The sequence below is a fragment of the Cnephaeus nilssonii genome (genome assembly GCF_951640355.1).
Source record: "Cnephaeus nilssonii genome assembly, chromosome: 5".
NCBI lineage: Eukaryota > Metazoa > Chordata > Mammalia > Chiroptera > Vespertilionidae > Cnephaeus > Cnephaeus nilssonii.
The window spans coordinates 7,516,341-7,543,092 of NC_137076.1; the positions used below are offsets into that span (position 1 = coordinate 7,516,341).

The 26,752-nt window shown below is 41.6% G+C and overlaps 2 protein-coding genes and 1 pseudogene across 3 annotated transcripts in view; all 3 read right to left on the bottom strand.

Annotated features, from left to right (window-relative positions):
• Nucleotides 1-11,309, bottom strand: part of MAML1 (mastermind like transcriptional coactivator 1) — a 62,483-nt gene extending 51,174 nt beyond the window's left edge. The window contains exon 1 of the mRNA XM_079772764.1: nt 10,340-11,309. Within this exon, the coding sequence (XP_079628890.1) occupies nt 10,340-10,642 (303 nt within the window). The 5' untranslated portion in view covers nt 10,643-11,309. The remainder of the gene's footprint in view (nt 1-10,339) is intronic.
• The window catches only part of LOC307100408 (glyceraldehyde-3-phosphate dehydrogenase-like), a 1,087,365-nt pseudogene that overhangs the window by 1,001,401 nt on the left and 59,212 nt on the right, over nt 1-26,752 (bottom strand). The window lies entirely within an intron of this gene.
• The window catches only part of CANX (calnexin), a 38,204-nt gene continuing 24,285 nt past the window's right edge, over nt 12,834-26,752 (bottom strand). Inside the window, exons 7-15 of the mRNA XM_079772779.1 lie at nt 26,388-26,580; nt 24,326-24,515; nt 22,325-22,438; nt 21,237-21,393; nt 19,272-19,487; nt 18,180-18,299; nt 17,179-17,302; nt 16,935-17,014; nt 12,834-15,185 (exon numbers count right to left, since the gene is read on the bottom strand). Coding sequence (XP_079628905.1) covers nt 15,132-15,185; nt 16,935-17,014; nt 17,179-17,302; nt 18,180-18,299; nt 19,272-19,487; nt 21,237-21,393; nt 22,325-22,438; nt 24,326-24,515; nt 26,388-26,580 — 1,248 coding nt within the window. The 3' untranslated portion in view covers nt 12,834-15,131. The remainder of the gene's footprint in view (nt 15,186-16,934; nt 17,015-17,178; nt 17,303-18,179; nt 18,300-19,271; nt 19,488-21,236; nt 21,394-22,324; nt 22,439-24,325; nt 24,516-26,387; nt 26,581-26,752) is intronic.

The window sequence follows — 26,752 nt, forward strand, 5'->3', positions numbered from 1 at the left end:
AACCAATCGTGTCTCTGTCACATCAATGTTTCTCTCTCTCTCTCTCTCTCTCTCGCTCTCGCTCTCTTCTCTTCTCTCTCTTTCTCCCCTTCCATTCTAAAAACCAATGGAAAAAATATCCTCACTCTTTGGATGAGAATTTAAAATAAAAAAAATTAAAGATGTACCTAACCAAATTGTCAGCTAATTAGTAAATTAACTTTTAGTGACATACCACTGACTTTTTCTGTTAATCCTCACCCGAGGATTTTTTTTCCTTTTCATAAACACACACAAAAAAAGAAATAGAATTGAGAACTGTCATTTTGTCAACAATACTCATCCATGCTTATGTGAACAAATTGAGGAAGGGGAACCCTCATCCATCTCATTAAGGAAGACATTTCTAATTAACTTGTACTTTTTTGCTTAATAATTATTTATAAATATTCATAATACATTGGTTTTGTTGTATACTACTATAATTGAATTTATTGAAATAAACATTCGTAAAACAGAACATTCTAAATGCTACATATATTCTTCTTTTGTATAACTTAACTTTAAAAACAACAAAAGTATGCATACAGGCTTGTGTGACTCCGTTGGTTGGAGCATCATCCCATACACCAAAAGGTTGAGGGTCCAATTCCCGTCAGGGCACATCCCCAGGTTGCTGGTTCCATCCCAGGTTGGGGCATGTGAGAGAGGCAACCAATAGCTATTTCTCTCTCTGCCCTTCCCTTTCTTTTCTCTCTCAAATCAATAAAAACATATCCTCAGATGAGGATTAAGAAAAAAGTATACATAGAGCTTTATGATCAAAATAAGATGAAGTTTTTTTGTGTTTTTAAACATGTATTTTAATTTTTAATTTATTTGTTGTTGTTAATCCTCACCTGAGTATATTTTTCCATTGATTTCTTTTTAGAGCGAGTGGGAGGGGGGAAGAGACAGAGAGAGAGAAACATCAATGTGAGAGAGACACATCAATTGGTTGCCTCCTGCACGAGCCCCAAACTGGCGCTGGGAATTGAGCCTGCAACCAAGGTTATGTGCCCTTGACCAGAATCAAATCCAGGAACCTTCAATCCATGAGCTAAATAAGTTGTTGTTGTTGTTTTGATATATTTTTATTGATTTCAGAGAGGAAGGAAGAGGGAGAGAGAGAGAGAGAGAAACATCAATGATGAGAGAGAATCATGGATCGGCTGCCTCTTGCACACCCCCCAAGGGGGATCGAGCCCACAACCCAGGTATGTGCCTTGACCAGCAATCTAACTGTGACCTCCTGGTTCATAGGTCGATGCTCAATCACTGAGCCATGTTGGTCGGGCTAAATTGAAGTTTTTAATTTCAATTTTTATACCATTTTTTTGTTTAGAAAAAAACATGCTAGTGTTATTAAATAAGAAGACTTGTAAGCATTCTTTATGTTAGAATAAAACTGTGTGGGGCAAGTCTAAGAGAAATGCAAGTTCCAGGAGAAAAAAGAATGGTTTACAATTTCTTAAAGAAAAGTGTAAATGGTTGATGAAAGTACATTGTTAAGGTATTCAGAGTCCACTGGCTACATTTTAAAAAGTGATCTGACCATTTTATTTTTAAATATTAATATTTATAATTCTTTTAAAGTTATACCCCCTGCAACTATAAAAAGCATTCCCCCTACTTTTTTGTTAATCCTCCCCAAAGATACTTTTTCAATTGATTTTTAGAGAGAGTGAAAGGGAGGGAGGGAGGGAGGGATGAAGGGAGGGAGGGAGGGAGGGAGGGAGGGAGGGAGGGAGGGAGGGAGGGAGAAAAACATTGATGTGAGAGAGACATGAATCAGTTGCCTCCCGCATAGGCCCCGACCGCCTGGGACTGACTTGCAACCCAGGTACGTGTTCTTGACCAGGAATTGAACCCGAGACCTTTGGTATGAGGGCTGATGGATGCTCTACCATTGAGCCATACCAGCCATGGCACATTTTTCCCTTTTTCTTTTCTCTTTTTAAAATAGTTGATTCATATTAAATACATGTGGCACTTTATAAAGCTCTGTTTTATATAAATTTCTTATTTCATATATTTCATTTAAAATTGAATTATGGTGGTTTAGTATACAATTGAACAACATCATAAATGCACCATAATTTTTGATAAGCTTAGAAACATAAGATGAAAAGCTTTAGATGTCAGCGTAAAAATGTGTCAGGGGATTCACAATGTTTCAAAATTATTTAACCCAAAAAATATAATTATTTAGTCCAAATACCCAAAATCAAATATATGGCTTTTCATGATTTGACTCCAACCTTTTCACCTTTATCTTCTAGCCTCTGGCACTTTAAGCCCCAAATTCAAAGAACTGTTCACTGTCATAATTTTGTGCTTTTGTTTAGTTTCCCAACAGGAATAAAGTCCTATTGCATACCCCTTGATAAGAGCTTAGATCCCCATGCATAGTAACATATTAAAGGTTTGGAAATGTCCTAATAAAGGAAGCTGCTTAAATTTGTTTATCCCAGTGTCTCCTAAATTTGCTCAATTTCAGAACTCTTTTAACATAGCTCATGAAATTAGTCTTCCATGGAATACCCTTTGGAAAATATTAAGACCCATTTTAATACCATTATTTAATTGATTTCAGAGAGGAAGGGAGAGTGAGAGTGAGAGAGAAACATCAATGATGACAGAGAATCACTGTTTGGCTGCCTCCTGCATTGGGGATGGAGTCCACAACCTGGGCATGTGCCCTGACCGGGAATCGAACTGTGACCAAAGATTTGGTTCATAGGTCAACGCTCAATCACTGAGCCACGCTGGCCGGGCTGGACTCATTTTATTTTATTATTATTATTCTTTTTTAATATATTTTATTGATTTTTCACAGAGAGAAAGGGAGAGGGATAGAGAGCTAGAAACATCAATGAGAGAGATACATCGACCAGCTGCCTCCTGCACACCCCCCTACTGGGGATGTGCCCGCAACCAATGTACATGCCCTTGACCGGAATCGAACCTGGGACCTTTCAGTCTGCAGACCGACGCTCTATCCACTGAGCCAAACCAGTTTCGGCAAACATATTTTTTATTGACTTCAGAGAGGAAAGGAGATGGAGAAAGAGATAGAAACATCAATGATGAGAGAGAATCACTGATAGGCTGCTTCCTGCACACCCCCAATTGGGGATTGGGCCCGCAACCTGGGCATGAGGCTTTGACCGGAATTGAACCCAGGACCCTTCAGTCGGTAGGCTGATGCTCTATCCACTGAGCCAAACCGGCTAGGGCTGGACTCATTTTAAAAGCCAAATCTTTAAAGCTTCCAAAGTTTCAAAGAGGCATTCCCTACCTGATATTCCCACAGGCTTTGACACCCTCAACATGGCTTTGCAATGCCCCACTTACTACTACCTACTTCCCATCAGGCTGCTGACATAGTTCCTGTACCACCATAATTCCTGGCTCCAGCAGGAGCTCAATAGTGGTCAAATAAATGAGCAATGGAAAGCTGGAAGTGCAGGAAACGAGTAGGCAATTACCAGGTTTCTACTTTGGATGACTGTGCTCGAGAAAATACTCCAAAGGAATGAAAGATTGGCAGGAAAAAGGGAGAGCCTATTTTGGACATGTGGTATATCAAAGTGGAAATGTCCAGTAGACAGCTGGAAGTATGGATCTGAACCTTGGAAAAGAATTCTGGAGAATCTTATTATTACAGACTAGAGGCCCAGTGCATGATTAAATCATGCACATGTAGGGTCCCCTAGGCCTAACCTGCCATCCAGGCCATATCCACTGCCCCACAAAGCCTAGCACGCTCTGCGGACACTGCTAGCAGCCTGCTCCCCGCTTTTGATGGCAGGGGGTCCACTGGTGCTGGAGCGGACACACAGCTCCCCGCTTTCGATCGCGGGGGAGCTGGCTGTCTGTCCGCTGGTGCACCAGGCCTTTCGAAAGCCTCCAGGTGCGGCGGAGGCTTTCGAAAGGCCTGGTGCCGGAGCGGACAGACAGCCAGCTCCCCTGCTTTTGCTCCCCGCTTTTGATGGTCCGCAGCAGGACGTGGGCTCGCTGCCCCAGAGGCCCCTTCTGTGCCGCAGCACAGCCATGGCGCAGACACTGAGCTCGCACTGCCGCTGACGACGCAAGCTCAGCGTCCCGTCGGCCCAATCGGCCACCCCGAGTCCTGCCCCCTGCGCCTCCCGCTGGCCCAATCGTGGGCATAGCAGAGTGATGGTAATTTACATATTACACTTTTATTATGTAGTACTAGAGGCCCAGTGCATGATTTAATCATGCACGTGTAGGCTGTCAGTCCGCTGGTGGGGACCCCGTGTGGCCAGCAGCTCCGAAGTCCCTGGGCCCCTAGGGCGAGGCGGGGCGGGGGCGTGGTCCTCCTGCGGCCGGAGCCCAGGCCGGGGTCTTGCCTTCGCCTCCCGCCCAGGAAGGCTGGGGCTGCGGCCGCCTCCTCTGCCTTCGTGGAAACCCACGTCCTCTGCGGACACTGCTGCGCGCTCCTGCGGCCCAACTGCCGCCAGACTCCTCCTCCGGGAGCCGCGCCGCCCGCCCACCCGCGCTGCCTCGTCAGCCGGGGCCTCCAAACGTCCGGCTCGCTGCCCCAGAGGCCCGTCTGTGGCCCAATCACCACCCCAGCCACCCCGAGTCCCACCCCCTGTGTCTCCCGCTGGCCCAATCGTGGGCGTAGCGGAGTGATGGTAATTTACATATTACCTTTTTATTATGTAGGATGATAGGTGAAGCCATAAAAGAGTCCATGACATTACCCAGGAAAAGAAGACTGAGTGAAAAAAGTAGAGAATGTAATTGCATAGGGAACATTAATATTTAAAAAGTGTGCAGAGCCCTAGCCAGTTTGGCTCAGTGGATAGAGCATCGGCCTGCGAACTGAAGGGTCCCAGGTTCAATTCCGGTCAAGGGCACATGCCCAGGTTGTGGGCTCGATCCCCAGTGGGGGAGTTGCAGGAGGCAGCTGATCAATGATTCCCTCTCATCATGGATGTTTCTATCTCCCTCTCCCTCTTCCTTCCTCTCTGAAATCAATAAAAATAAAAAAATAAAAATAAATCAACACACAAAAAAAAAAAGTGTGCAGAGAAAGTTTATCAAGCCAAAAAACTTGGAATTCCCCTCAACTTTTCCCCGCTCTCTAACCACCATCCAATCCATTTAGTCCATGACCAAGCTCTGGCATCTCTGCCTTCAGGAGGTCCAGAATCCATTTCCTCTTCATCTTCACTACTACCACTAGCCCCAGCCAACACTTCTGTAAAAGCATAACTGCATCCACTCTTGCCCACACCAACTTCACTGAGCACCAGAATGACCTTTCAAAACGAAATCAGATCATATCATGTTTCTGCTTAAATCTTGCTATTGCTTTCCCTGCACTTGATCTGATTTGTGCTTACCCACCTCTCACACTGGATGCCTACTGGCCACAATGACCTCCTTTCTGTTCTTCATGAAAGCTCAGTCCCTGCCTCAAAGACTGTTGGTAATTCTAACTGGAATGTTCTGAGACTTTCAACTGACTGATAACCTCCTGTCATTCAGGCCCAAATTAAGACAAAGCATGAAGCCCTGGTCGGTGTGGCTCGGTTGGGAACCATCGCCAGGACCAAGAGGTCAGGGTTCAATTTCTGCTTAGGGCACATGTGGGTTGCGGGTTTGATCCCCAGTGGGGGAGCGTACTATGTGTCTAGTGTGTATAAGAGGCAGCTGATCAGTGTTTCTCTCTCATATAAATGTTTTTCTCTCTCCCTTCCTCTCTCTCTAAAATCAATGAAAATATGTCCCCAGGTGAGGATAAAAAAAAAAAAAAGATAAAGCATCTTATCTAAAGCTGCTACTGAAAATCACTCAGTATCACACTACTCTAATGTTTCTTAGCATTTATTACAACTAAAATTTAATTTTAAAATTACTGATCTTTTTCTTCATGTGAGCGGTTTTAATTTGTCCTGTTCACTGCTATATTTCTAGTGCCTAAAATATGCTCTGGCCCACAGTAGACACTCAAATATTTGTTGCATGAATTAATAAAGGGAGCAGGAAGGAGACTGAGAAAAAAAAAACAGTCAAAAAGCTGGAAAGAAAATCAGAAGAGGGTAGAAGCTTAGAGAAAAGTTTTAAGAAGAAGTAAAAAAGAATGATGACTAAGAAGCCACTAAATATGGCAATTCCATCTTTGGTGTTTTTTAAGGGGATAATTTCGGGAAAGTAGAAGAGGTAGAAGACAGATCACAGTAGACTAATGAATAAGTGGGAAGTTCAGTGGAAAGGGCAAAGGGAAGGAAGAAGATGGAACACTATTTTGAGGGTGAGAAAAGACGAAAGAATATTTGTTTGTGCTTTCAAGCTGAAGGGGAGGATGTAGTGGGAAAGGGGATACTGATGATAAAAAAGGAAAAAGGTTGTTAGGATGAGGTCCCAGTATTATAGGGAGAGATGGGTTCCTAAAGCTACATTAGTCATCTTTTCTCTAAAACTATCCCAATGATTACAGTACAATGTCTGTTATATGATCAGATATCTCTACTTCCTGGAAATAATTTGTTATTTGCATAATTCTTACATAATTTTAATCTATAAAATCATTATTAAAAATCTGCAAATCTTGCCCAGCCAGTGTGGCTTAGTGGTTGAGCATCAACCTATGAAGCAGGAGGTCGTGGTTTGATTTCCAGTCACGGCACATGCCCAGGTTGCAGGCTTAATCCCTAGTAGGGGATGTGCAGGAGGCAGCTGATCAATGATTCTTTCTCATCATAGATGTTTCTATCTCTCTCTCTCCCTCTCCCTTTCCCTACCTCTCTAAAATCAATAAAAACATAGTTTTTTTATTTTATTTTATTTTATTTTTTTTTTTAAATATATTTTATTGATTTTTTACAGAGAGGAAGAGAGAGGGATAGAAAGTTAGAAACATCGATCAGCTGCCTCTTGCACACCCCCTACTGGGGATGTGCCCGCAACCAAGGTACATGCCCTTGACCGGAATCGAACCTGGGACCTTTCAGTCCGCAGGCTGACGCTCTATCCACCGAGCCAAACCGGTTTCGGCAAAACATAGTTTTTTTAAAAGAGAGTAACAACAGATAAAGGGACGAGGCATAAACCCAGGCGTCCTCAAACTACGGCCCGCGGGCCACATGCGGGTGTTTTTGCCGTTTTGTTTTTTTACTTCAAAATAAGATATGTGCAGTGTGCATAGGAATTTGTTCATAGTGTTTTTTTAACTATATAGTCCGGCCCTCCAACGGTCTGAGGGACAGTGAACTGGCCCCCTGTTTAAAAAGTTCAAGGACCCCTGCATAAACCCTTAGAGCATTTTACTAAATGAAACTGTTCAAGCTATTGTAAGACTATTTTCATTACAGAATGAATATTTATATAAAGTGGGTGGATAATTCTCTATAATCTAACATTCCTAACAAAAAGAAGTCAACCTGAAGTGTCATTAGAAAACTACGATTTGGTTTTGAAAAGCACACACAGCATAAAGAAAACCTAGCAAGGTCATTCCTTTGACAACTAAAGTCTGAAGCACTGTTTCTGACCCATCTTTAACAGTTTGCAGACAGTGGTTAAGACTGTGTGGTGGGATATCTTAAGAGAAGGAAAAACCTGAAGATGAACTCTATTAGTAAGTTTGATCAGCTGTACAAATAGTTCTCGGATGGTAACTGGAGCAATGAAACTGCTAACAGTGCTATAGTACAACTGGAAAAAAAATAATATTCTTTATGTAAGGAATATTAATTACATTAGATACACTTTTCAATTGTCAAAAATAACAATAACTAACAGGCACCTGCTCTCTCTAAGCCCAAATCCTACCCAAGCAAGGATTTTCTTCCCCTCTGAACTGAAGGAGCCACTAACACAGAAAATGCCAGTTTTCTTAGTGACATTCATCTTCCCATTACTACGATCCCATTCCCACCCATTTCAAGGCTGAAGAGCTTAGCTAGACTCACTTGGAGACAGAAGTGAAAAGAGGCCTCTTCTACTAGACAGACAACGGAGAGCACTTCCACTCTAAAGTTTAAATTCACGAAATCCAGGCCCAAGATTTAATGTGATGAGACATCAACATAGCATGGCACATCTGATCAGTCTCTGACACCCAAAGAAATAAATGACAAGCCAGAGTCAAGTTCTAACACACTTAGAATTAATTTCTCTCCAGTAATTCAGGACTGAAAATATCATGTAGGGTCTAAACTCTCACTCTCTTTAAACACATTGAATCATCACCAATATAATTTCTAGGTGGTGCTCAAGGCAACTATTTGCATGTAAACTAAGATTTTATGAGCTTTCATTACGCACCTAAATTGGCATGACCATCCGCTACTGTTAAAGTCTTTCCTTAAAACAGGAGTTGTTAGTAAAGGCATCATGAAGTTAAGCCATTTTGCCTTTTGAAGGTAGCATAAAGGAGAATAAATTACTAAGTACTACCAAGTTTAGTATCAATCATTCAATAAACACATGCTGAGAGCCTAAGATGTGTAAGGAACTCTGAGCCAAACACCTTCCTGCCTCCCAGGGCTTACAGTCTAGCTCAGTGATGGGCAACCTTTTGAGCTTGGTGTGTCAAACTTCGCCAAAAAACTGAGCATAACTCGGGTAGTGTGTCACTTTGAGGAAAAAACATTATTTCGCAATATTTATAGTTTAAATAACATAAATGTTTCATCCTCGGCAGGCGGCCGCATGTCATCAGAAATGGCACTGACACGCGTGTCAGAGGTTCGCCATCACTGGTAGTTGGAAAGACATGGCCAAAGTAGTATGTGACTATGTGCTAAAAATAAACAGCATAGACAATAAGTTTCCTAAATGTTTTGACAAAGTTGATGCTGATTCCTGTGGGCTAGTGTGGTCAGAAACTAGCTTTCAAGAAGAGGAAGATGGTCCTGGCTGGGTAGCTCAGTTGGATTGAGCTTGTCGGATACCTCAAGTGCAGGCTCAATCCTAGTCAGGACACATAAAAGAATCAACCAATGAATGCCTAACTAAATGGAACTCTCTCCCTTCCTTCCTCTCTCTCTCAAATCAACAAAATAAAATAAAATAAAAAATAAGTTTTAAAAAAGAAGAGGAAGATGAGCTAGATTTGAAGGATGGCAGGGTTCTGAAAGGTTGGGAAAGAGGAAAGGCCACTCCTGGAGGATAATAAGCTAAACATATCTGCAGTTTACAGATGAGAAAAGTGAGAACCAGAAGACTTGACTAGTCGATAAGCAATAATCAATTAAATGTCCAGCAGCCCAGACTAATGTGGGAGAGAATACGGAAAATAATTCAAACAGAGAATAGGAGTGGGGGGGGGGGGGGCGGGGAGGGAGGACGGGACACAGCATTTAGAGAGGAAGAGACCAAATGCTTGATGACTAGAGATGGGCACTGAAACAGCCCAGGTGGAAGACAGTAAAGGCATGAATTTAAAAATGACACAGAACAAATTAGACTGCTAACTTTTGTTTTAAACTTTAAATTACCAAGAAAACAAAACAACTTTGTTCTTCCCCTTTTTTTAGTAAACGTTTTTATTTACTTATTTATTTATTTTTAGGGAGAGAGAAGCATCCGTTTGACGTGAGAGAGATGGATCGGTTGCCTCCCGTAGGCGCCCAGACCTGGGATCGAACCCGAAACCTGGGTTTGTGCCCGGATTGGGAATCGAACCAGCGACCTTCCAGTGCACACCGGAGGACGCTCAACCAGCTGAGCCACACCAGCCAGGGCAATTACCTCACTTTTATAAATCAGCTTCAGGAAAGAAAACCTCTAACCAACAAATCCCCCGGAAAGCGACTGAGAACCCAAAGGGCATACTAATTTATCAACAAACTATCACCAGAAATTTTAAACAGGCTTATCAATGAAAACGGAAATTGTCCACAACATTGCTGGATTCACAAGTACACAAATTTCAGGGGTGCCCAAACATGGAATATTTTTACTAAGATTTCCAAAGATTTTTGGGTGTTTCCATTCAGAACAGTTTGATCAACTGAAGGCTGACTGACATTTCCATACGTAAACCGTGAACCCGCAAAGAGCAAAGACCCAATGAACATTTGCAGAATAAATGAAGCCACTCCAAGGCCAGTGGGTTTAAAGAAACTTCCCAGGTCTGGGAGGAAAACCTTTCAGCTGCGGCTCACCAGCCTCCCAGCCGGAGCCTTCCCAAGGTCTTGACGGTCCTGTTTTCCCAAACCAACGCCACCGTGCCCTTGGCTGCAGGTGACAGCCGCTCGGTTCCCTGCCAGGTCCCCGGTCCCGAGCGAGGCCCGAGCAGCATCTCCGCGGAAGGGGCCGCTCCCCGCGCCCTACTCACCGCGACGGGGCGGCCGTGCTCGGGGCCGTCGGCGGCGTCCAGGCGCGGGGCCGGGGCGGGCGGCGGGGCGGGCGGCTGCCGGTGCTTGCCGGCGCGCTTGGCCTTGGCCTGGATACAGCGCTGGTGCAGGGCGAAGGTGTGCTGGCGCTCCAGCTCCAGGCGCTCGGGCGACACGGCCTCGTAACGAGCCTCGCAGGTGCTGTGGTGCCGCCGGCACAGCTCGATGCGTCGGCGGAGGCGCTCCATGACCGCACTGTGCCGCGGCAGCGCGAACTCCGCCATGGGGCAGGTGGGCAGCACCATGGGCCGAGGGCGGTGCGGGCCGGGCCCGGGGCGGGCGTCTCTGGCGGCTGGAACTGCGGGCTCCGCTCCCCGCCGGCGGGCCGCCGCTTCACGGCCGCGCCATGGCCCCGCGAGCTGCGAAGGCGGCGGCGGGTCTTCCTGCGGCTCCGCTCGGCCCGACGCCGGCCGGCGCTCGCTGCCCACCTCAGGCCTCGGCCTGGCCCCGCCGCCCCGAGCCCATTGTTTTCCGCGCCGCCGTAGCCGCCATCTTAAAATTGTTTTCAGGGCTCTCGGAAGAGGGCGGGACCCCGGCAGGCGACCTTGGCGTCACGGCTGAGGAGCAGGGACTGCGACCAATCAGAATAGGGCGAGCGGGCCGCCCGAGGGGCGGGGGCAGGCAGCCGGAGGCGCAGCGGGGCTCCCGTGCGCAGTTTAAAGGAACTCTCGTCAGGGGCGGGCCTCAGTGCTGGGGCCCCGGCCGAGAGCCGCACTGAGCACCGCCCCCGCGGGCAGGCCCTTCCGGGTCCGCGGCGGAGAGCCCGGCAGTAGGCGCGGTGCCCCTGGCCAGAGCCAGACGCCGCCGGCCCCAACGCTTTTCCCCATGTTCTTCTCTGGCGGCCTCTCTGAAGTTGGCTCAGATACACTCAGAAGCAGCCACGTTTTTTCAATACCAGCTGTTTTCTCCGACCTCAATGCTTACATCCAGCCTTTTAATTGGTCGAAATTTCACGAGTGAGCTGGAACAGGTTTCCTCTCACGCCATTCTGACTCATTGGGCCCGTCAATGACCACTTTTATATAAAAATTTGAGTAAGTTTCAACTTGTTACTACTTACCCCCAAAAAGCCCAGCACACATAAGGAAGAGGGTGTGGGGGAGTCTAGTAGTGGGGATGAGAACCGCAAAGGATGACATTACAGTCAAAACCGGAGTATGGCCTGCAAGCCTTCCATTTAAAAAGATGGTCTGTTAGGTAAAATCGCTCTGGTATTATAACCAGCAGGCAAAGGGAAAGGGAGACTGGAAAAATCTACGGGATTAGCGAGTCAGCAATAAAACTAGACAGTCTGGTGTTGGGCCAAGAGACACTAAGAACCTTAATTGCTAACAAGTTAAATAGAAGGTGCCAGGAAGCTGCAGGTTGAGAGGCACCATCAACAGATCAAAACAGCTGTGATCGTAACTTTTCACTAGGACCCACAAAAATACTTTATTTTAAAATAAGAAAAAATGACTCCTTATTCAAATAGTATTTGTTTTTATACAAATGCAGTAAAAAGATAAAAGTGGCCCCCCAAGGCAAAGGTGCTCATGAATGCCATAATGTGGTCCTGTTTTTTTTACCAGTCTTTAAACATATAAATTTTACACCAGGATTAAATATTTATTTTCTAATAGGAAAAATAATAGCAGAAGCACTGTCTATTTCTCTTCAGTAAGCAGTCCAAAAGCCAAATAGCATGCTAAAAAATATTTGACCTAATTTTCAAAAACCTCCCTTGAAATATGTAAACATGAAAACTTATTTTCTAATAAAATTTTTAAAATTCATTGGTCCCCATAAATCTTAAAAGACTAAATTATTCCTCCGTTTCTGAGCTGTTATCCCTATGGCACAACAGAAACTACTGAATTCTAATCCAGCAGGAAAGGAGGCAGAATCTCCATTGAGTTGACTGAACCAAATCCTCATGGTGACAAAGTACAGTTGGCCTTCAGTATCAGAGTTCCCATCCTCAAATTCAACCAACCACCAAGGATGGAAAATATCTAGAAAAGTTTCATTGTTGCTGATGTTGCTATGTAGATAGGCCTCTGATGGCAGCAGGTTGCATCTGTACTGAGCATGTACAGACTTTTTTCTTGTCATTATTTCCTAAACAATATAGTTTAACAACTATTTAAGTAGCATTCACATTGTATTAGGTCTAAGTAATCTAGAGATAAAGTATAGGGAAGATGTGTGTAGGTTAGATGCAAATACTATGTATACCACTTTACATAAGGGACTTGAGCATCCTCAAATTTTGGTATTCATGGCGAGTCCTGGAACCAATCCCTGTGAATACCAAGGGACGAGACTATATATCCCACCGTTCATAGTAGTTTCTGCATAATAGCAAACAGTGGCCAATTAAAGGACAATTAACCCACTTTGAAACAGCAAAACAAGTGAATTAAAGGTTACTATGAAGAAGTTCAGTCAAAAGCAGATGCTTAACACAGGGCTTTAATGTAATACCATTTAGTAATGTGACAATTTGAGAAGAGTGGAAAGTATTTTGTGAACAAGAGAAACTGAGGAACACATCTGATGGAGTGGGCATTTTACAACAATGGGATGGGAAACCAGCATGTAAAATCATAATGCAAGTGCCTTTTAAAGAGCTAAGAACTGCAGCTGGTCATTCATTAATGTGTCAGACATTTAACAGGAGATTGCAACTTCAACAAAAAGAGTGAAAAGGAGAACCAAGAAAAGACTTTTGTTCTGAACAAACTTTGCTAAATAACCCTGGAAAGGCAAATGAACACTCTACCAATTTACACTTGTCATTCCATAGCTCAGCCAGAAGAAACTCTTGAGGCATGAAATACTAACGGAGAGTGAAGGCAGATTTCTGGAAATGCAATGACCCCACACATTTGCTTCAAAGGAGAAATCTGCAGACATATTTTCAGGTCTTGCCAAGTAACTGTTTATTCGCACTCAATACATTTGGGAAAGTGTGCTACATAGCTAAGGTCACTGTGACCACAGAACACCAGATGAAAAGAATAAAGCACTGAACAGCAAGAAAAATGCATCCCACCCTCATAAGAATTTAAGTGAACTGGTAAAAAATTGAGATAAACAAAATAAACAGATACAGCCTTCATCTTTTACAAATATACTTCCTCCCCAGGATCTCCCCAATATAAACACTCTGGAGTGTTTATATATTCAGTGCAAGGAACAGTATCATCGGTATATTTGAAACAGCTCTGAAGAAAGAATAAAGCTAAAAGAACATCTAATTCGGAATATACTTCAGTGTGGTGTAATAGTGAGATCACTACACTGTGATGGGGGAGAGGCTCTGATAGCACCCATCTGCATTCCATATGAAAACAAACCTAACATCACTTATTAAAATATTCTACAATCCACATACTAAAAAATAACAATAATTACTTTTAACAGGACTGCTTTATCATGTAATTTAAGACACAACTGTTACATGAACTGCAAATGATAACTTAAAAGGTTTAGCAGCTACAAAAATTGGATAACTCATGCTCTATGTCACTCCTCCCATCAGTACTTTTTAGCCTGTGTTCAATTACAGTCAATTCTGAATTGGCTCACATCTGGATAGACTTCTAGTCTTTACACAGAGTAAGAGAAATGGATAAAAAAAAATAAAAGATAGCATTCTATTCTGTATTTGACCCTGGAAAGGTGCAGGTCTGCTTAAAAAAGGAAGAAACATACACAATCACAATAAAGCTTAACACTATGCAGAGCTTATAATCATTTTCAGCAACGGACAGCAAGGCGCTGTGAAGAAAAGGCATAGCAGAGGAGAAAGCTAGGACTCTGGGGAAACAGGGAGGGAAAACAGTGTCAACAGAACGGAAGATGGGATGAAAACACCTGATTCTACTCTGGAGCTCACATGTCCTGGTAGCAGTCTTTAAAAAAGCCACCTGTTCAAGAAGGCTGCAGCCCAGACACGCCTGGCGTGCAGAGTATGAAGGCCCAAATGCCACATTCTACCACCTCCTCCACTAACTCAAACCTGTCGGTGAACTGAGCTGTTCCAAGGGCAACAGAACACACACACACTTTATGTCTAACCAACATCGAGTGAAAAGTTTTTTTTTATATGTCCATTTTTAATACAATTTAAACAGAACCTTTATATAAATTTGGGCTTCCATTCAATCCCTCTCCTCAATTTCCTTAGGAGGAATGGAAGTAAGCAATACAAGATTATAACGACAAATAACTGCACTTTAAACATGATTATCAATTTTAAGGGACAGAGACACTTGAATGCTTTGTAATACCAAACTCAAACAAAATTGGTTATAAAAACTGCAGTTCATCCCCCTAGAATTTCTAAAAGTTGGTGTTATTTCTGCATGGACACATATCAATATATTAAATTAAGCCAAGATCTTAAAGACTGGCAAAATTCTATTACTCTATTTAAAAAAAAAAAAAACAACCCAAAGATGTTTAAAAACAAAACAAAAAATACAAATTAGTTGCTTCATGTTACATTTCACAACCATTGTTAAACGCTTTCTTTCTACAGAAACAGGGTCCTTTTTGTCACAATTGCAATTATTTACTGCTAGATGTTTAAAATTACACGGGCTAGTGTTTGACTGAAACTTGTTGAAGGTGACATCTGGAGGTTTTCTGAGTTTCAACCTAAGATGTGCCAGGTTCTCTCCTAGGACCACACTTGCAGAGGAAGGGGAGGGAGAGGAAATCACATATCAAGTTCTTAAGATAATTTCACTCTCTTCTTGGCTTTCTGTTTCTTGGTGATCTGTCCAAAATTTCATCCTCCTATTGGTTGAAAAAAAACACACAAGAAATTCATATTATAATTACCATATTATGAAAAGTAGAAATTCACCAAATTTTCAAGATCTACCAAACTGAGGGTAACCCATCTGAGGGAAAATAAGAAGAGAAAACTGATTTGAAGAAAATGTACCAAAAACCAACTGTCTTAGAGGTGGTGGGACTGTGTTTTAATATAGTCTTTCTTGTTTTCTTTCCCTGAAAATGCACTTTTCTCAATCTACATCTTCTTTTAAAAGGACCAGACACCATGCTTTCACATGTCATCTTGATTAATCCTAAATAATTTACTGGCCTGTGGACACATTAGCTCCACTTTGAGACTGAGAAAACTGGATTTTATGGGAACTGAAGACTACCCAAGCCAAGTCCCATATGATAATAAGCCTGGTGCTCTTCCTATTCTACTGGACTTCTCTTACTGTGAGGAAGCTTGGGGAATATAAAAAGTATATGAGCCCGGATGACGTGGCTCAGTGGTTGAACGTACCTATGAGGTCATGGTTCAATTCCCCACCAGGGCACATGCCCAAGTTGTGGGCTCGATCCCCAGTGTAGGGCATGCAGGAGGCACCTGATCAATGATTCTGATCATTGATGTTTCTCTCTCTCTCTCCCTCTCACTTCCTCTTTAAAATCAATGAAAATATATGGTGTTTTTTTAAAAAAAAGTATGTGAGACTGAACCTTACCTGAGAGAACTCTACATTTTAGTCAAGACACTCAAAAACATAAATAGCACTGATCTTTATCAAGAGAAGGGCAGAATAGAGGGAGCTGGAAATGAACACTGGGTAGTTTTCCATAATGAAATAGAGAAGTGCTTGGAAAAGGAACCTTGGTAGGAAAGGTGAGGACTATTCTCTTTCCCTCAGACCTCATATCCAATCCAGCTCCAGAAGCCCACATCCTCCTTTCATATCATATCACCCTACTCAGGACCACCATATCTAATCTGCTTAGCACAGCAGCCTCGTAACCAGTCTCCTTGATTCTACTTGGTCTGTAGAAAACATAGCAGCCGGAGTGATCCTACCTACTTAGCCCCAAAACCTACAATGGCTGCCCATCTCTCTTTCAAGTGTCATCTCTCCAACGAGGCCTACCATCTTTAACACTGCATCCCACCCCACCTTCAGCACTTCTGATAGCCTTTCCTATCCTATTTTTCTTTTTCACGGCCTATCACTTTCTAACATTCATTCAGGTACTTCCTTATCATGTCTACTGATAAACTGTCTCTTTCCTCCCACTAGAAATTAAGCTCCCCAAAGGTAGGTTATCTTTGTCTTGTTCACTGACGATGCCTGGCATATAATGGGCACTCCAAAACTACTTACTGAATAAATAAATGAATCCATGAGCAACTGGGACAGAAATTTTAGAACACAGAGATTTGTGCAAGAAATATTTTTTAAGGGCACAGTGAGGGGAGGTGGATGAAGAGACAGAACTGTAAAATAATAACCTCATTTTATTAGTTTCCTCCTACAACCCTGCTTATTCCAAAACCGTTTTCAGCACAGAAAAATACTTTTGAGATTCTGATATAATTTGAAGTTATAGCACGCTGACCTGTATTTCTAAGAATTTCACTTTTATAAAATTGGCTTTAACAGAATTTTTACAGCCATGGCCATTGAAAATTACCTTATGTAAATATTCCCTCTACTTAAATGTACCTTCAACTTAGGTGCCTAAAACACAAAACATAGTCCCCCTTCCTGTTACCTCTGCTTTAGGTTTCCTATCTTCGCCCTCTTGACTGACAGTGTCACCATCTTCTTCAGCATCACTTTTTTGCTTCTCTTCTAAAACAGAAGTTAAAACAACTCGGCAAACCTTACAACTGTTTTGGGGTAATTAGATAATTAGCATTAATTGTCTAAAACAATCTTTACAGTAACTTGTTTATAAGGGTTTGAACATCTTAGAGTCTTGGCTGAAAGCAGTTATTTTGGGGTCTACTTCTTACCAAGTTTCTCTTCACCATCTTCCTCCTCATCTCCCTTGTCCCTTTCTTCTTCCTTCTCTTCTTCTTCCTTCACATCTGGCTGAGGAGCATCAGTCTTCTTGTACTCCACAGGACTGGACTGTTTCTGAAATATTTTTCCACAGTACAACCATTTTGTTCACATTTTATGTAGTACGTTATCATATAATTATTGAATGCCTAGAGCAAAGTTCTGTACCAGGCTGTATACTTGGGTGGATATATGGAAATGAGTAAGATGTACTTCCTGCCCTGAGAGTCTTTTCTTGGGTGAAAATGTGTGGGTTTCAAGATAAAAGGAACAGTACAAACAAAGGGGTCAGGTAGACCCAGGCAGGTTTAAACAGTCACGGTGACTAAGGCACAGTGGCAGAAGAGTGGTGGGGACAAAGCTGGAAAAGGCACTCTGGGGGTCAGATTACAGAACATCTTGAATGCAAGGTGAAGCATCATCCTCATCTAGTAGAAGTAGAGCCTAAACAAAATTTTATTTTATTTTCGACTGCATGTAACAAAGGCTGAACAAGAAAAACAGGCTGTTTTACCCTACACGTATTTGTGTGTAGAGGGAGGTCAAAGGGGTTAGGGATGCTAAGGGAGGAACCTGGTAACGAGAATTATAAAGTGTATGAATAGAAATAGCTCTGCCAAGGGGAAAAGCTAGTTTATGCCCAAATGGCCAGATTTATATCTAAGATTTTTGTTGGTGTTTTCCTTCCTGCCCCAGAAAGCTGCTGACAAATATTAAGGAGAGTGGTTTAAATACTACTAGAAATGAAGGGGCTACAAATGCTACTCCCATCTGAGTACAATGCATGGCCGCCAAGAGTAGTGAATAAGGTTTCAGAAGTCAACACCAAATGCGGTCCAGTCACAACTGAGCTGCTAGAAAGAAAACCTCAGGCAATGTATCTTATTTTTTTTAATATCATAAGAGTTCTTTCTAAAAGTGTCAAAAAACCAAACCAAACCAATACTCATACCTTTCCAGAACAGCAGAAGAGGATTACAAGAAACACAGGCAGTGCTACAGTCAAAACATAGACCACCCAGAGCCACGGACGCTCTTCGGCTGCCTCCAGCATCTGCCCCACTACACCTGGCTGAAAAACAAGACATGACTGATTTCAAGTTCTCGTTTTTGACACCAAATATAGTGAGCACTGTTCCATTGTTCAATGACTACATGGTACTACCCAGGCTCCACCTTTTCCAAAGGGTTCAAGCCAAGATGTTCAATATAGCATAAAAAGGAAATAGGAGAAAAATCCTCAATTTTCTTGTTCTCCATATCATCAAGGTGATTTCCCTTTCACAGCTGTGAAAGCTGGCTTATTAATCATCAGCAAAAGAATTAATTTCAGGAACCAGCAAATGAATAATTTCTTGATCTGAATGCCTCTGGCTCTCCAATTTATACCTCAGCCATATGACCAATTGTTTAAAAATTCACATATTGGGCAAATCAAGATTCAACACTTAAGAGTGCATTAAAATATATCCTGAATGGCAATTTTGTTAAATATATTTTAACACAATAATCTACCTAATAAAAGAGTAACATGCTAATTGACCGTACCTTTGCAATGCCCACCAGCCAATCAGGAGTGAGTATGCAAATTAACCCAACAAAGATGACTGGTTAATATACATACGCAGGCACCGAGCGGCCAGGGGCGGGGCGGGACACTTGCACACAGGTGTTCCACACCACCCCAGCGGCTCCAGGCCTCTGGGCAGCATGGGAAGGCGGAAAGGTGGCTCCGGCCAGAGCGAAGGCAGTGCCAGCAGCCAAGGGAAGGAAGGCCCATTCTTGCACGAATCTTCGTGCATTGGGCCTCTAATAAATAAATAAACAAATAAATAAATAAAACCCTATACATAACAAAGATTCTAAAGCCATTGCATGAGACTAAAGCAATCATTTCCAAAAACCCAGTATTTTGTCTTTAGTAGGCATATGATCACTTTTTATAACAATATTCCCAAATAAGGGAAGATAAACCATAGATGATAAGTTTTTGCAAAAGTAGCAATTGCTGATATAAATGCACAAGAAACAAGCAAGCACAAACCTCGGCAGCCCCGTCAGCAGCTTTCTTCAGACCCCATCCATCACTGGCCCAATCATCAACTACTCTTCGATCGCCACAAATGATAAAGTTGTCAAAAAAAATGTCGGAGGTCATAGACCACAGTTCCAAACCAATAGCACTAAAAGGAGTCATTTTAAAAGGTTCCAGATCTTCAAAGAAATCTGGATTTGGTATTTTCTGGGGTTTCCAGATTCCCTAGAGAAAAACATTTTTAAAAATCATTTCAGATAATGATCAACACAAATTTATGATGAACCTAAATAAAAATTAAGATGAATTCCTCATGATAAATGAAGCTAAGTGCTGAATTTTGTTAAAACTTAACTGAGTAATAGGAAGAAAACAATAAATGCTACTGATGTTTTATACTCTGCCTCTAAGATGTCTGAACTTCAATTACTTTCAATTTCTAATATCCATGACCTTCATCTAGATTCTAGACCAATATCTCGCTGTGCCTGGCACATTCCAAAAGCCTTCACTATAGTTTGCTAGCAGGAGTGGGAGCCTATATTGGTACAGATTTCTTCAGTGGTGATTTAAAATGTAAATGATCACCCAGCATGGCTCAATGGTTGAGCATCGAACTATAAACCAGGAGGTCATGGTTCGATTCCTGATCAGGGCACATGTCCAGGTTGCAGGCTCAACCCCCAGTAGGGGATATGCAGGAGGCAGCCAATCAATGATACGCTCTCATCATTGATGTTTCTATCTCTCTCTCCCTTCCTCTCTGAAATCAATAAAAATATATCTAAAAATCAAATAAATGAAATAAAATGAAATTTAAATGATCTTCAACCAGCAATTTCATTTCTTAGTTAACAACCTAGAGAAATAGTTACAACGTATACTCAGACATACACAAGGATGACTACTGCATCAAGGATTAAAAAAAAAAAAAAAAAAGGCAATCCATCTAAATGGTCATCAACAAAACAGCCAAAGTGCAGTTTTTTTAAAGGGCAACTTCTAACTAATCTGATTGTTTGACTGCATAATTAAAAAAACATTTAAGCCCTAGCCGGTTGGGCTCAGTGGAGAGTGTCAGCTCTCAGAATGAATAGTCCCCAGGTTCGATTCCAGTCAAGGGCACGGACCTCAGTTGCAAGCTTGATCCCTATCCCTGATCAGGGTACATGCGGGAGGCAACCAAATGATGTCTCTCTCACAATGTTTCTCTCTGTCTCTCCTCCTCCCTTCCACTCTCTCTAAAGATTGCCAATCTGTACCCTGTGGCTGAAGCACCCCTGCCACATGATAGCAGGGTACCCAAACTGCAAGTTTTCCATTGTCTTTTCTTTGTTTTTAAACAAAAGTACAAAGCAATTATGAAAGCTCCTTTCCAGTTTCTAGATTTATCTTTTCAACACTGAACACATTAAGTTCTCTCTCAATTTATGAAGTTTACTTTATAATTCAATTGCTTGAAAATAGTGATCAATCCAGCAGCCTCACTACAGACAAAACTTCTATCTGAACACAACCAGGTCAATGAAGCACATTAAGAGGCACACACTTCGCCCTGGCTGGTGTGGCTCAGTTGGTTGGAGCGTGCACTCAAAGTTTGCCAGTTCAATTCCCGGTAGGGGCGAGTACAGGAGGCAACCAATCAATCCTTCTCTCTCCCCTCCCCGCCACTCCCCCTAAAAGCTTTGAAACATATTCTCAGGTAAGGATTAAAACAAAACAAAACAGCCCTAGCTGGTTTGGCTCAGTGGACACAGTGTCGGCCTGTGGACTGAAGGGTCCCAGGCTCAGTTCTGGTCAAGGGCACATGCCCAGGTTGCAGGCTCGATTCACAGTAGGGGGCATGCAGGAGGCAGCCAATCAGTAATTCTCTCTCAGCATTGATGTTTCTATCTCTCTCTCCCTTCCTCTCTGAGATCAATAAAAACATATTTAAAAAAATAAAAAAACAAAACACCAGAGAGAGATACATACCTGGTAGTTAGGGTTGTCAATCATGGGGGGCTTCCATTTGCCCTTATAATTAGGGTTGTCAATCATAGGTCGCTGCCAGACACCACACCCAGGGGCCGACTCACACTTAGGGTTGGCAATCTGAGGAGCCTCCCATTCTCCATCCATATCTTCATCCCTGTGAAGAAATAAACCAGTTACAAATGGGTTCTGTGATGTAGGACTACGAATTGCCATCCCAGGAAATGAGATAAATGATATCTGAAATCCTGTAGGAATGCTTTCACAGTGTCATACTATAGAGCACCATGCTGTTTCTGCATTTCTGTTAACTAGTTTCTCATGGGAGGTGCATTAAAAAGAGACACACAAAATAATTAAATCGCCCTGCCCTGTGTTTCTCAGTGGTTAGAGCATTGGCCCCCCTGTGTTTCTCAGTGGTTAGAGCATTGAACCCAGCACCAAAGGGTTGTGGGTTCAATTCCTGGTCAAGGGCATGTACCTGGATTGTGTTGTGGAGAATCCAATCGATGCGTCTCTCACATCAATGTTTCTCTTTCTCCCTATCCCTCCCTCCCTCCCTTCCACTCTCTGAAGAGCAATGGAAAAAATATCCTCTGTGCTCACTTCAGTAGCACATATACTAAAATTGGAACGATACCAAGAAGATTAGCATGGCCCCTGCGCAAGAATGACACGCAAATTCGTGAAGCATTCCATGTAAAAAAAAAAAAAAATCCTCTGGTAAGGATTAACAATAAATACATAAAATAATAATAAAATCTGTTGAGCTCTACACTTAAGTTTGGGCACTCAGCTATCTTTATGTATAAGCTTTTACTTCAATAAAAAAGCAGGCAATTAGCCTGGCTTGTGTGGCTCAGTGGTTGAGCGTCAACCCATGAATCAAGAGGTCACTGATTCCATTCTAGGTCAGGGCACATACCTGGGTTTCGGGCTCGATCCCCAGTAGGGGGCATGTAGGAGGCAGACAATCAATTATTCTCTCTCATCATTGATGTCTCTCTCTCTCTCTCTTCCTCTTTGAAATCAATAAAAATATATTTTCTTACAAAGCAGGTAATTAAAAAGTTAACTAAAGCTCTTACCAATCGTCTGGCTTTTCCGCATCTGGATCAGCTACATATTCGGGCTCATCATCTAACCAGCCTTCAGGCTTTGTGGCTTCTTCATCAGGAATTTTAGCAGGGGCATCTTCATCCCTTAAATAAATAAGAAGCCAATTATGACAACAATGGCCAGAGAATCACAATGTGGTCCCCTTTGTGAATCTGAAGCAGGGCAATCTAAAAATATTTAAATCTTACTTAATCTCAAAACTCAAAATTCTTCCTAAAAATTACATGCAAATCATATATCTGATAAGGGCCTAATCTCCAAAACATATCAGGAACTCTTACAACTCAATTAATAAAAAGACAACCCAGCCCTAGCCAGTTTGGCTCAGTGGATAGAGCGTCAGCCTGCAGACTGAAGGGTCCCGGGTTCCATTCCTGGTCAGGGCACTGCCTAGGTTTCGGGTTCAATCCCTGGTGGGAGGGTGGCGGTTGCAGGAAGCAGCCAATTGATGATTCTCTCTCATCATTGATTGTTTTCTCTCCTTCCCTCTCCCTTCCTCTCTGAAATCAATAAAACCATATAAGAAATATTTTAAAAAAGAAGTAGCAACTTTGGTGCAGTTGATAAAAAATGGTGCGACTTTAGTTGGTAAGCAAAGATATCATTTATCCTTGGACATATGCTTATTTTTGAACTATGCTAGTTTTAAATTGTGTGAGAACCTGAATTTGTACAACATTCAGCTGACCCTTAGAAGCCGAACATTCACACCCTCTGTCCCAAAATAAAACAGCTACTTAAGGAATATTACTGAACAACAAGGCTGAGTCCATATCTAATGTTCAACAAATTCACAAGTAAACTTGGCATTTACACTAATGCAGCATAAAAGTTCAGGAACCGTACCTTAATTTAAGGGAGGAAAAACATCAACTACAATTTCCCTGCTAAGCTTAAGATAGTTTTACAAATGGGAGAACAGTTTTATTATTTCTCTTTATGCACTTTCTGACATTTCCAAAAGCCAGTTTTCATTTCTCATCACTCTCCAGTTTGTACGCTACACAAAAGACCATGCATACTCAACTTCCCTCATACATATTGAGCTCACTCCTGCTTCTCTACTTCTACCCACGATGTGCTTCTTTAATACCATTTTCCATCTTTACCACTTAATAACTGTCACCCCACTTTCAAGTCTTAATTTGATTGGCACTGCTCCAAGAAACCACCCTGTGATTTATACCTGATGCTCTGATCATTACTATACTGAATATGTATTACTTTTGTTATGAAGAAAAAAGGTTATTGTATTCTTTAAGAAAAGAGGCATGTGTATATGTAATTTCAAACTAGGGGAAAAGCTTCCTGGAAATAAAAATCCCATTCTAATGTCCAAATGATTAAATTCAATTGTCCAGTTGTTGGAGTACCCAAGTAACTCACCATATGCATGCCAACTTCAAATTATTAATTTGAAAACACCATGCATATATTTCTATTATATGTTTTATTGCTTAACATTTTATCAACAAGAAAACATACAAAGGGTGGAAATGAGGGCATCAGCAAAGAAGCTCCTTATGGCACATAAAAGCTGAAATGGAGCTGTGTGAGAGCTCATGTCCTTGTGGCTTTGTATCCACTGCCCAACACAAAGCACGGATCTCTTGAGTTTTATTTAAATAGGAAAAATATTATGTTTCAAATTAAAATTTAAAATCTCAGGACTCAAGCTTTCAATGTGAATTCACAAAAGCATGTGAAAGGCCAGGCCAAGAGAACTGAGGTTTAGCCATAAAGCAACCATGCCTCAGCACAGGCAAACACATGGATCTAAGCATTCTGTGGCTTATAAAATGGTGACAGGCAATCCAGATGATCTGTATGGCCCCCTCCAGCCCCCCTTTGTCTATGTTTTTCCTACCATTTGAATTGCATCATAGACTATTAAAATTATCAGATCTAAACATTCATTTGTTAAAGCCACATGGAACACACAAAACACTCCATTGCACTCAAAGACTCACCAGTCATCTGGTTTGACAGCATCAGGATCTGGTATTTTTGGTCTTTCATCCCAATCCTCAGGTTTCCGGTCTTCTGGGTCCTCAATTTCCCGTGAAGGATTTACAGGAGGAGTCATGTCATTTAGTAGATTTCCACTGTTCACAAGAGATTGGTCCACTAATATTTCAAAACTATTATCTGGATTCAAGACTAAAAAAAAATTAAATGCAATTTTAAAAAGTTAATTAACCACTCATTCTCAAGCTCTCTTTACCATCCCATAAAAGATCATATTTATAACAGAAAGCAGAAACATGAAGACCTCAGGCAACAAAGTCAGAACATGATTTTAGGGGCCCTGAGCAAGTTAATCCTCCTGTAAATCATAAACGCTAGTTCCTCAGATTTTTAGTAATTAAAACAGATCATAGATAAAATTTTAAACACCAAAGACTTCATTTATGGACATTAAAAACATCAAAAAATAAAGAGATAAAAACAAAACAAAACCCAACAAAAAAACCAAAGGTACAAAAACTAATGCAATATTGGCCTGACACATAAACAGTTCCACACCAGTCAATAGGCAAATGAGTTTACTTATTATAACCACCCCTAGTAAAGGTCCATTTCCTCATTTTTTGAGTTGGTATTACCACCATCTATGCTAACAAAATTTCAAATTACAAAAACCTTTTATTTATTAAATCATATGTCTATTCATAGTTGTATTTTTGGGGTCCAATGGAGAATAAAAAAACACAATTTTAAATCCATAAAGGTATCAAGTGTGATTATGCTAAAGCCTAGATCTCACACAAGTCTAATCGGCAACTGACTGGGTCACAGCACATCCAGAATACTATGGAAGACAATGGTGTACTAGGCCGCTTTTCTCAAGGATATTAAGTTAGCACTGTTAACAATGATATGTAGTCTCCTGGAAAGATTCTTGCCCTTTTGTGAAGAGACCAAGTACAATATAGGATATTTAACTTTCAATAAAAAATTACATCTATACTTACTATACACATACATGTATTTATTCACAAATGGTTAATACATATCACAATGTTATTTCAGATAATTCTAAAGATCTTCTTTATGTTTATTTCTATCTTCTGAATTTCTATAATGAACATGTATTACTATTGTTATGAAGAAAAAAGGTTATTGTATTCTTTAAGAAAAGAGGCATGTGTATATGTAATTTCAAACTAGGGGAAAAGCTTCATGAAAATAAAAATCCCACTCTAATGTCCAAATGATTAAATTCAATTGTCCAGGTGTTGGAGTACCCAAGCAAACTTCAACTAAAAGATAATTTGAAAACATCATGCATATATTTCTATTATGTTTTATTGCTTAACATTTTATCAACAAGAAAATATACAAAGGGTGGAAATGAGGGCATCAGCAAAGAAGCTTCTTATGAGACATAAAAGCTTATTCTCAAAAATGCCTTAAACCCTAAATCTGAATTCAAACTATGGAAGAGAAGCTTCTTTTTTTTTTCCCCCTTCCTTTTTGTTTGTTTTTAATATTTTTTTTATTGATTTCAGAGACGAAGGGAGAGGGAAAGATAAAAACATCAATGATGAATCACTGATCGACTGTCTCCTGTACGCCCTTACTGTGGATTGAGCTCGCAACTCGGGCATAACCTCCTGGTTCAAAGGCTGACGCTCAACTACTGAGCCATGCCAGCTGGGCGAGAAGCTCCTTTTTGTGCCGAGACACTAAGTTCATTTCATTACTAAGGTATTAGGTCAGTAGAGACTCTTATTTGCAGGCTTAGGTCTTCTCTAGAGGTACTATCTTTATATTAAACTAGTAGCCCTGCCCATGAATCCGTGCTCAAGTAGCTCACTGCCGCTTGCCTCAGCTGGCCACCCGCCCACCGCCGCTGGTAGCTCTCCGCCGCACGTAGCTCGCTGCCCCGCCCTCCTGTAGCTCTCCACCACTTGTAGATTGGTCGTGACATTATGGCATAATGGATAATTAGCATATTCCTCTCTTATTATATAGGATGTATAATAAATCTGTAGTGCCATAAACCCCCAAATTATTGTTTTTTCTTACTTAATGTATAAAGATGTGTTTTCTTATCTGTAAAATAGGTCTTCAGATCTGCATCTGGTCTCTTAGCATGCTTTTCTTCATATTCGCCCGTTTTGGGGTTTTTGTGGCGGAAGATGAAGTGCAATTTATAGTCCTCTCCACATTTATCTGGACCAAACATGATTGTATAAGGGGTCTTGTCATGGAACTGGTCCTTTAGAAACAAAAAATGGATTTTAAGTAAATCAAAGTATTCAAAGCAACTTTTCAAAAGTATGGTATTTCTCCTTATAAAATCCCAAATAACTTAGTTTCACATTAAAAGAAAAGCTGATTCTGTGACAGCATGGATAGACCTAGAGGGCATTATGCCAAGTGAAATTAAG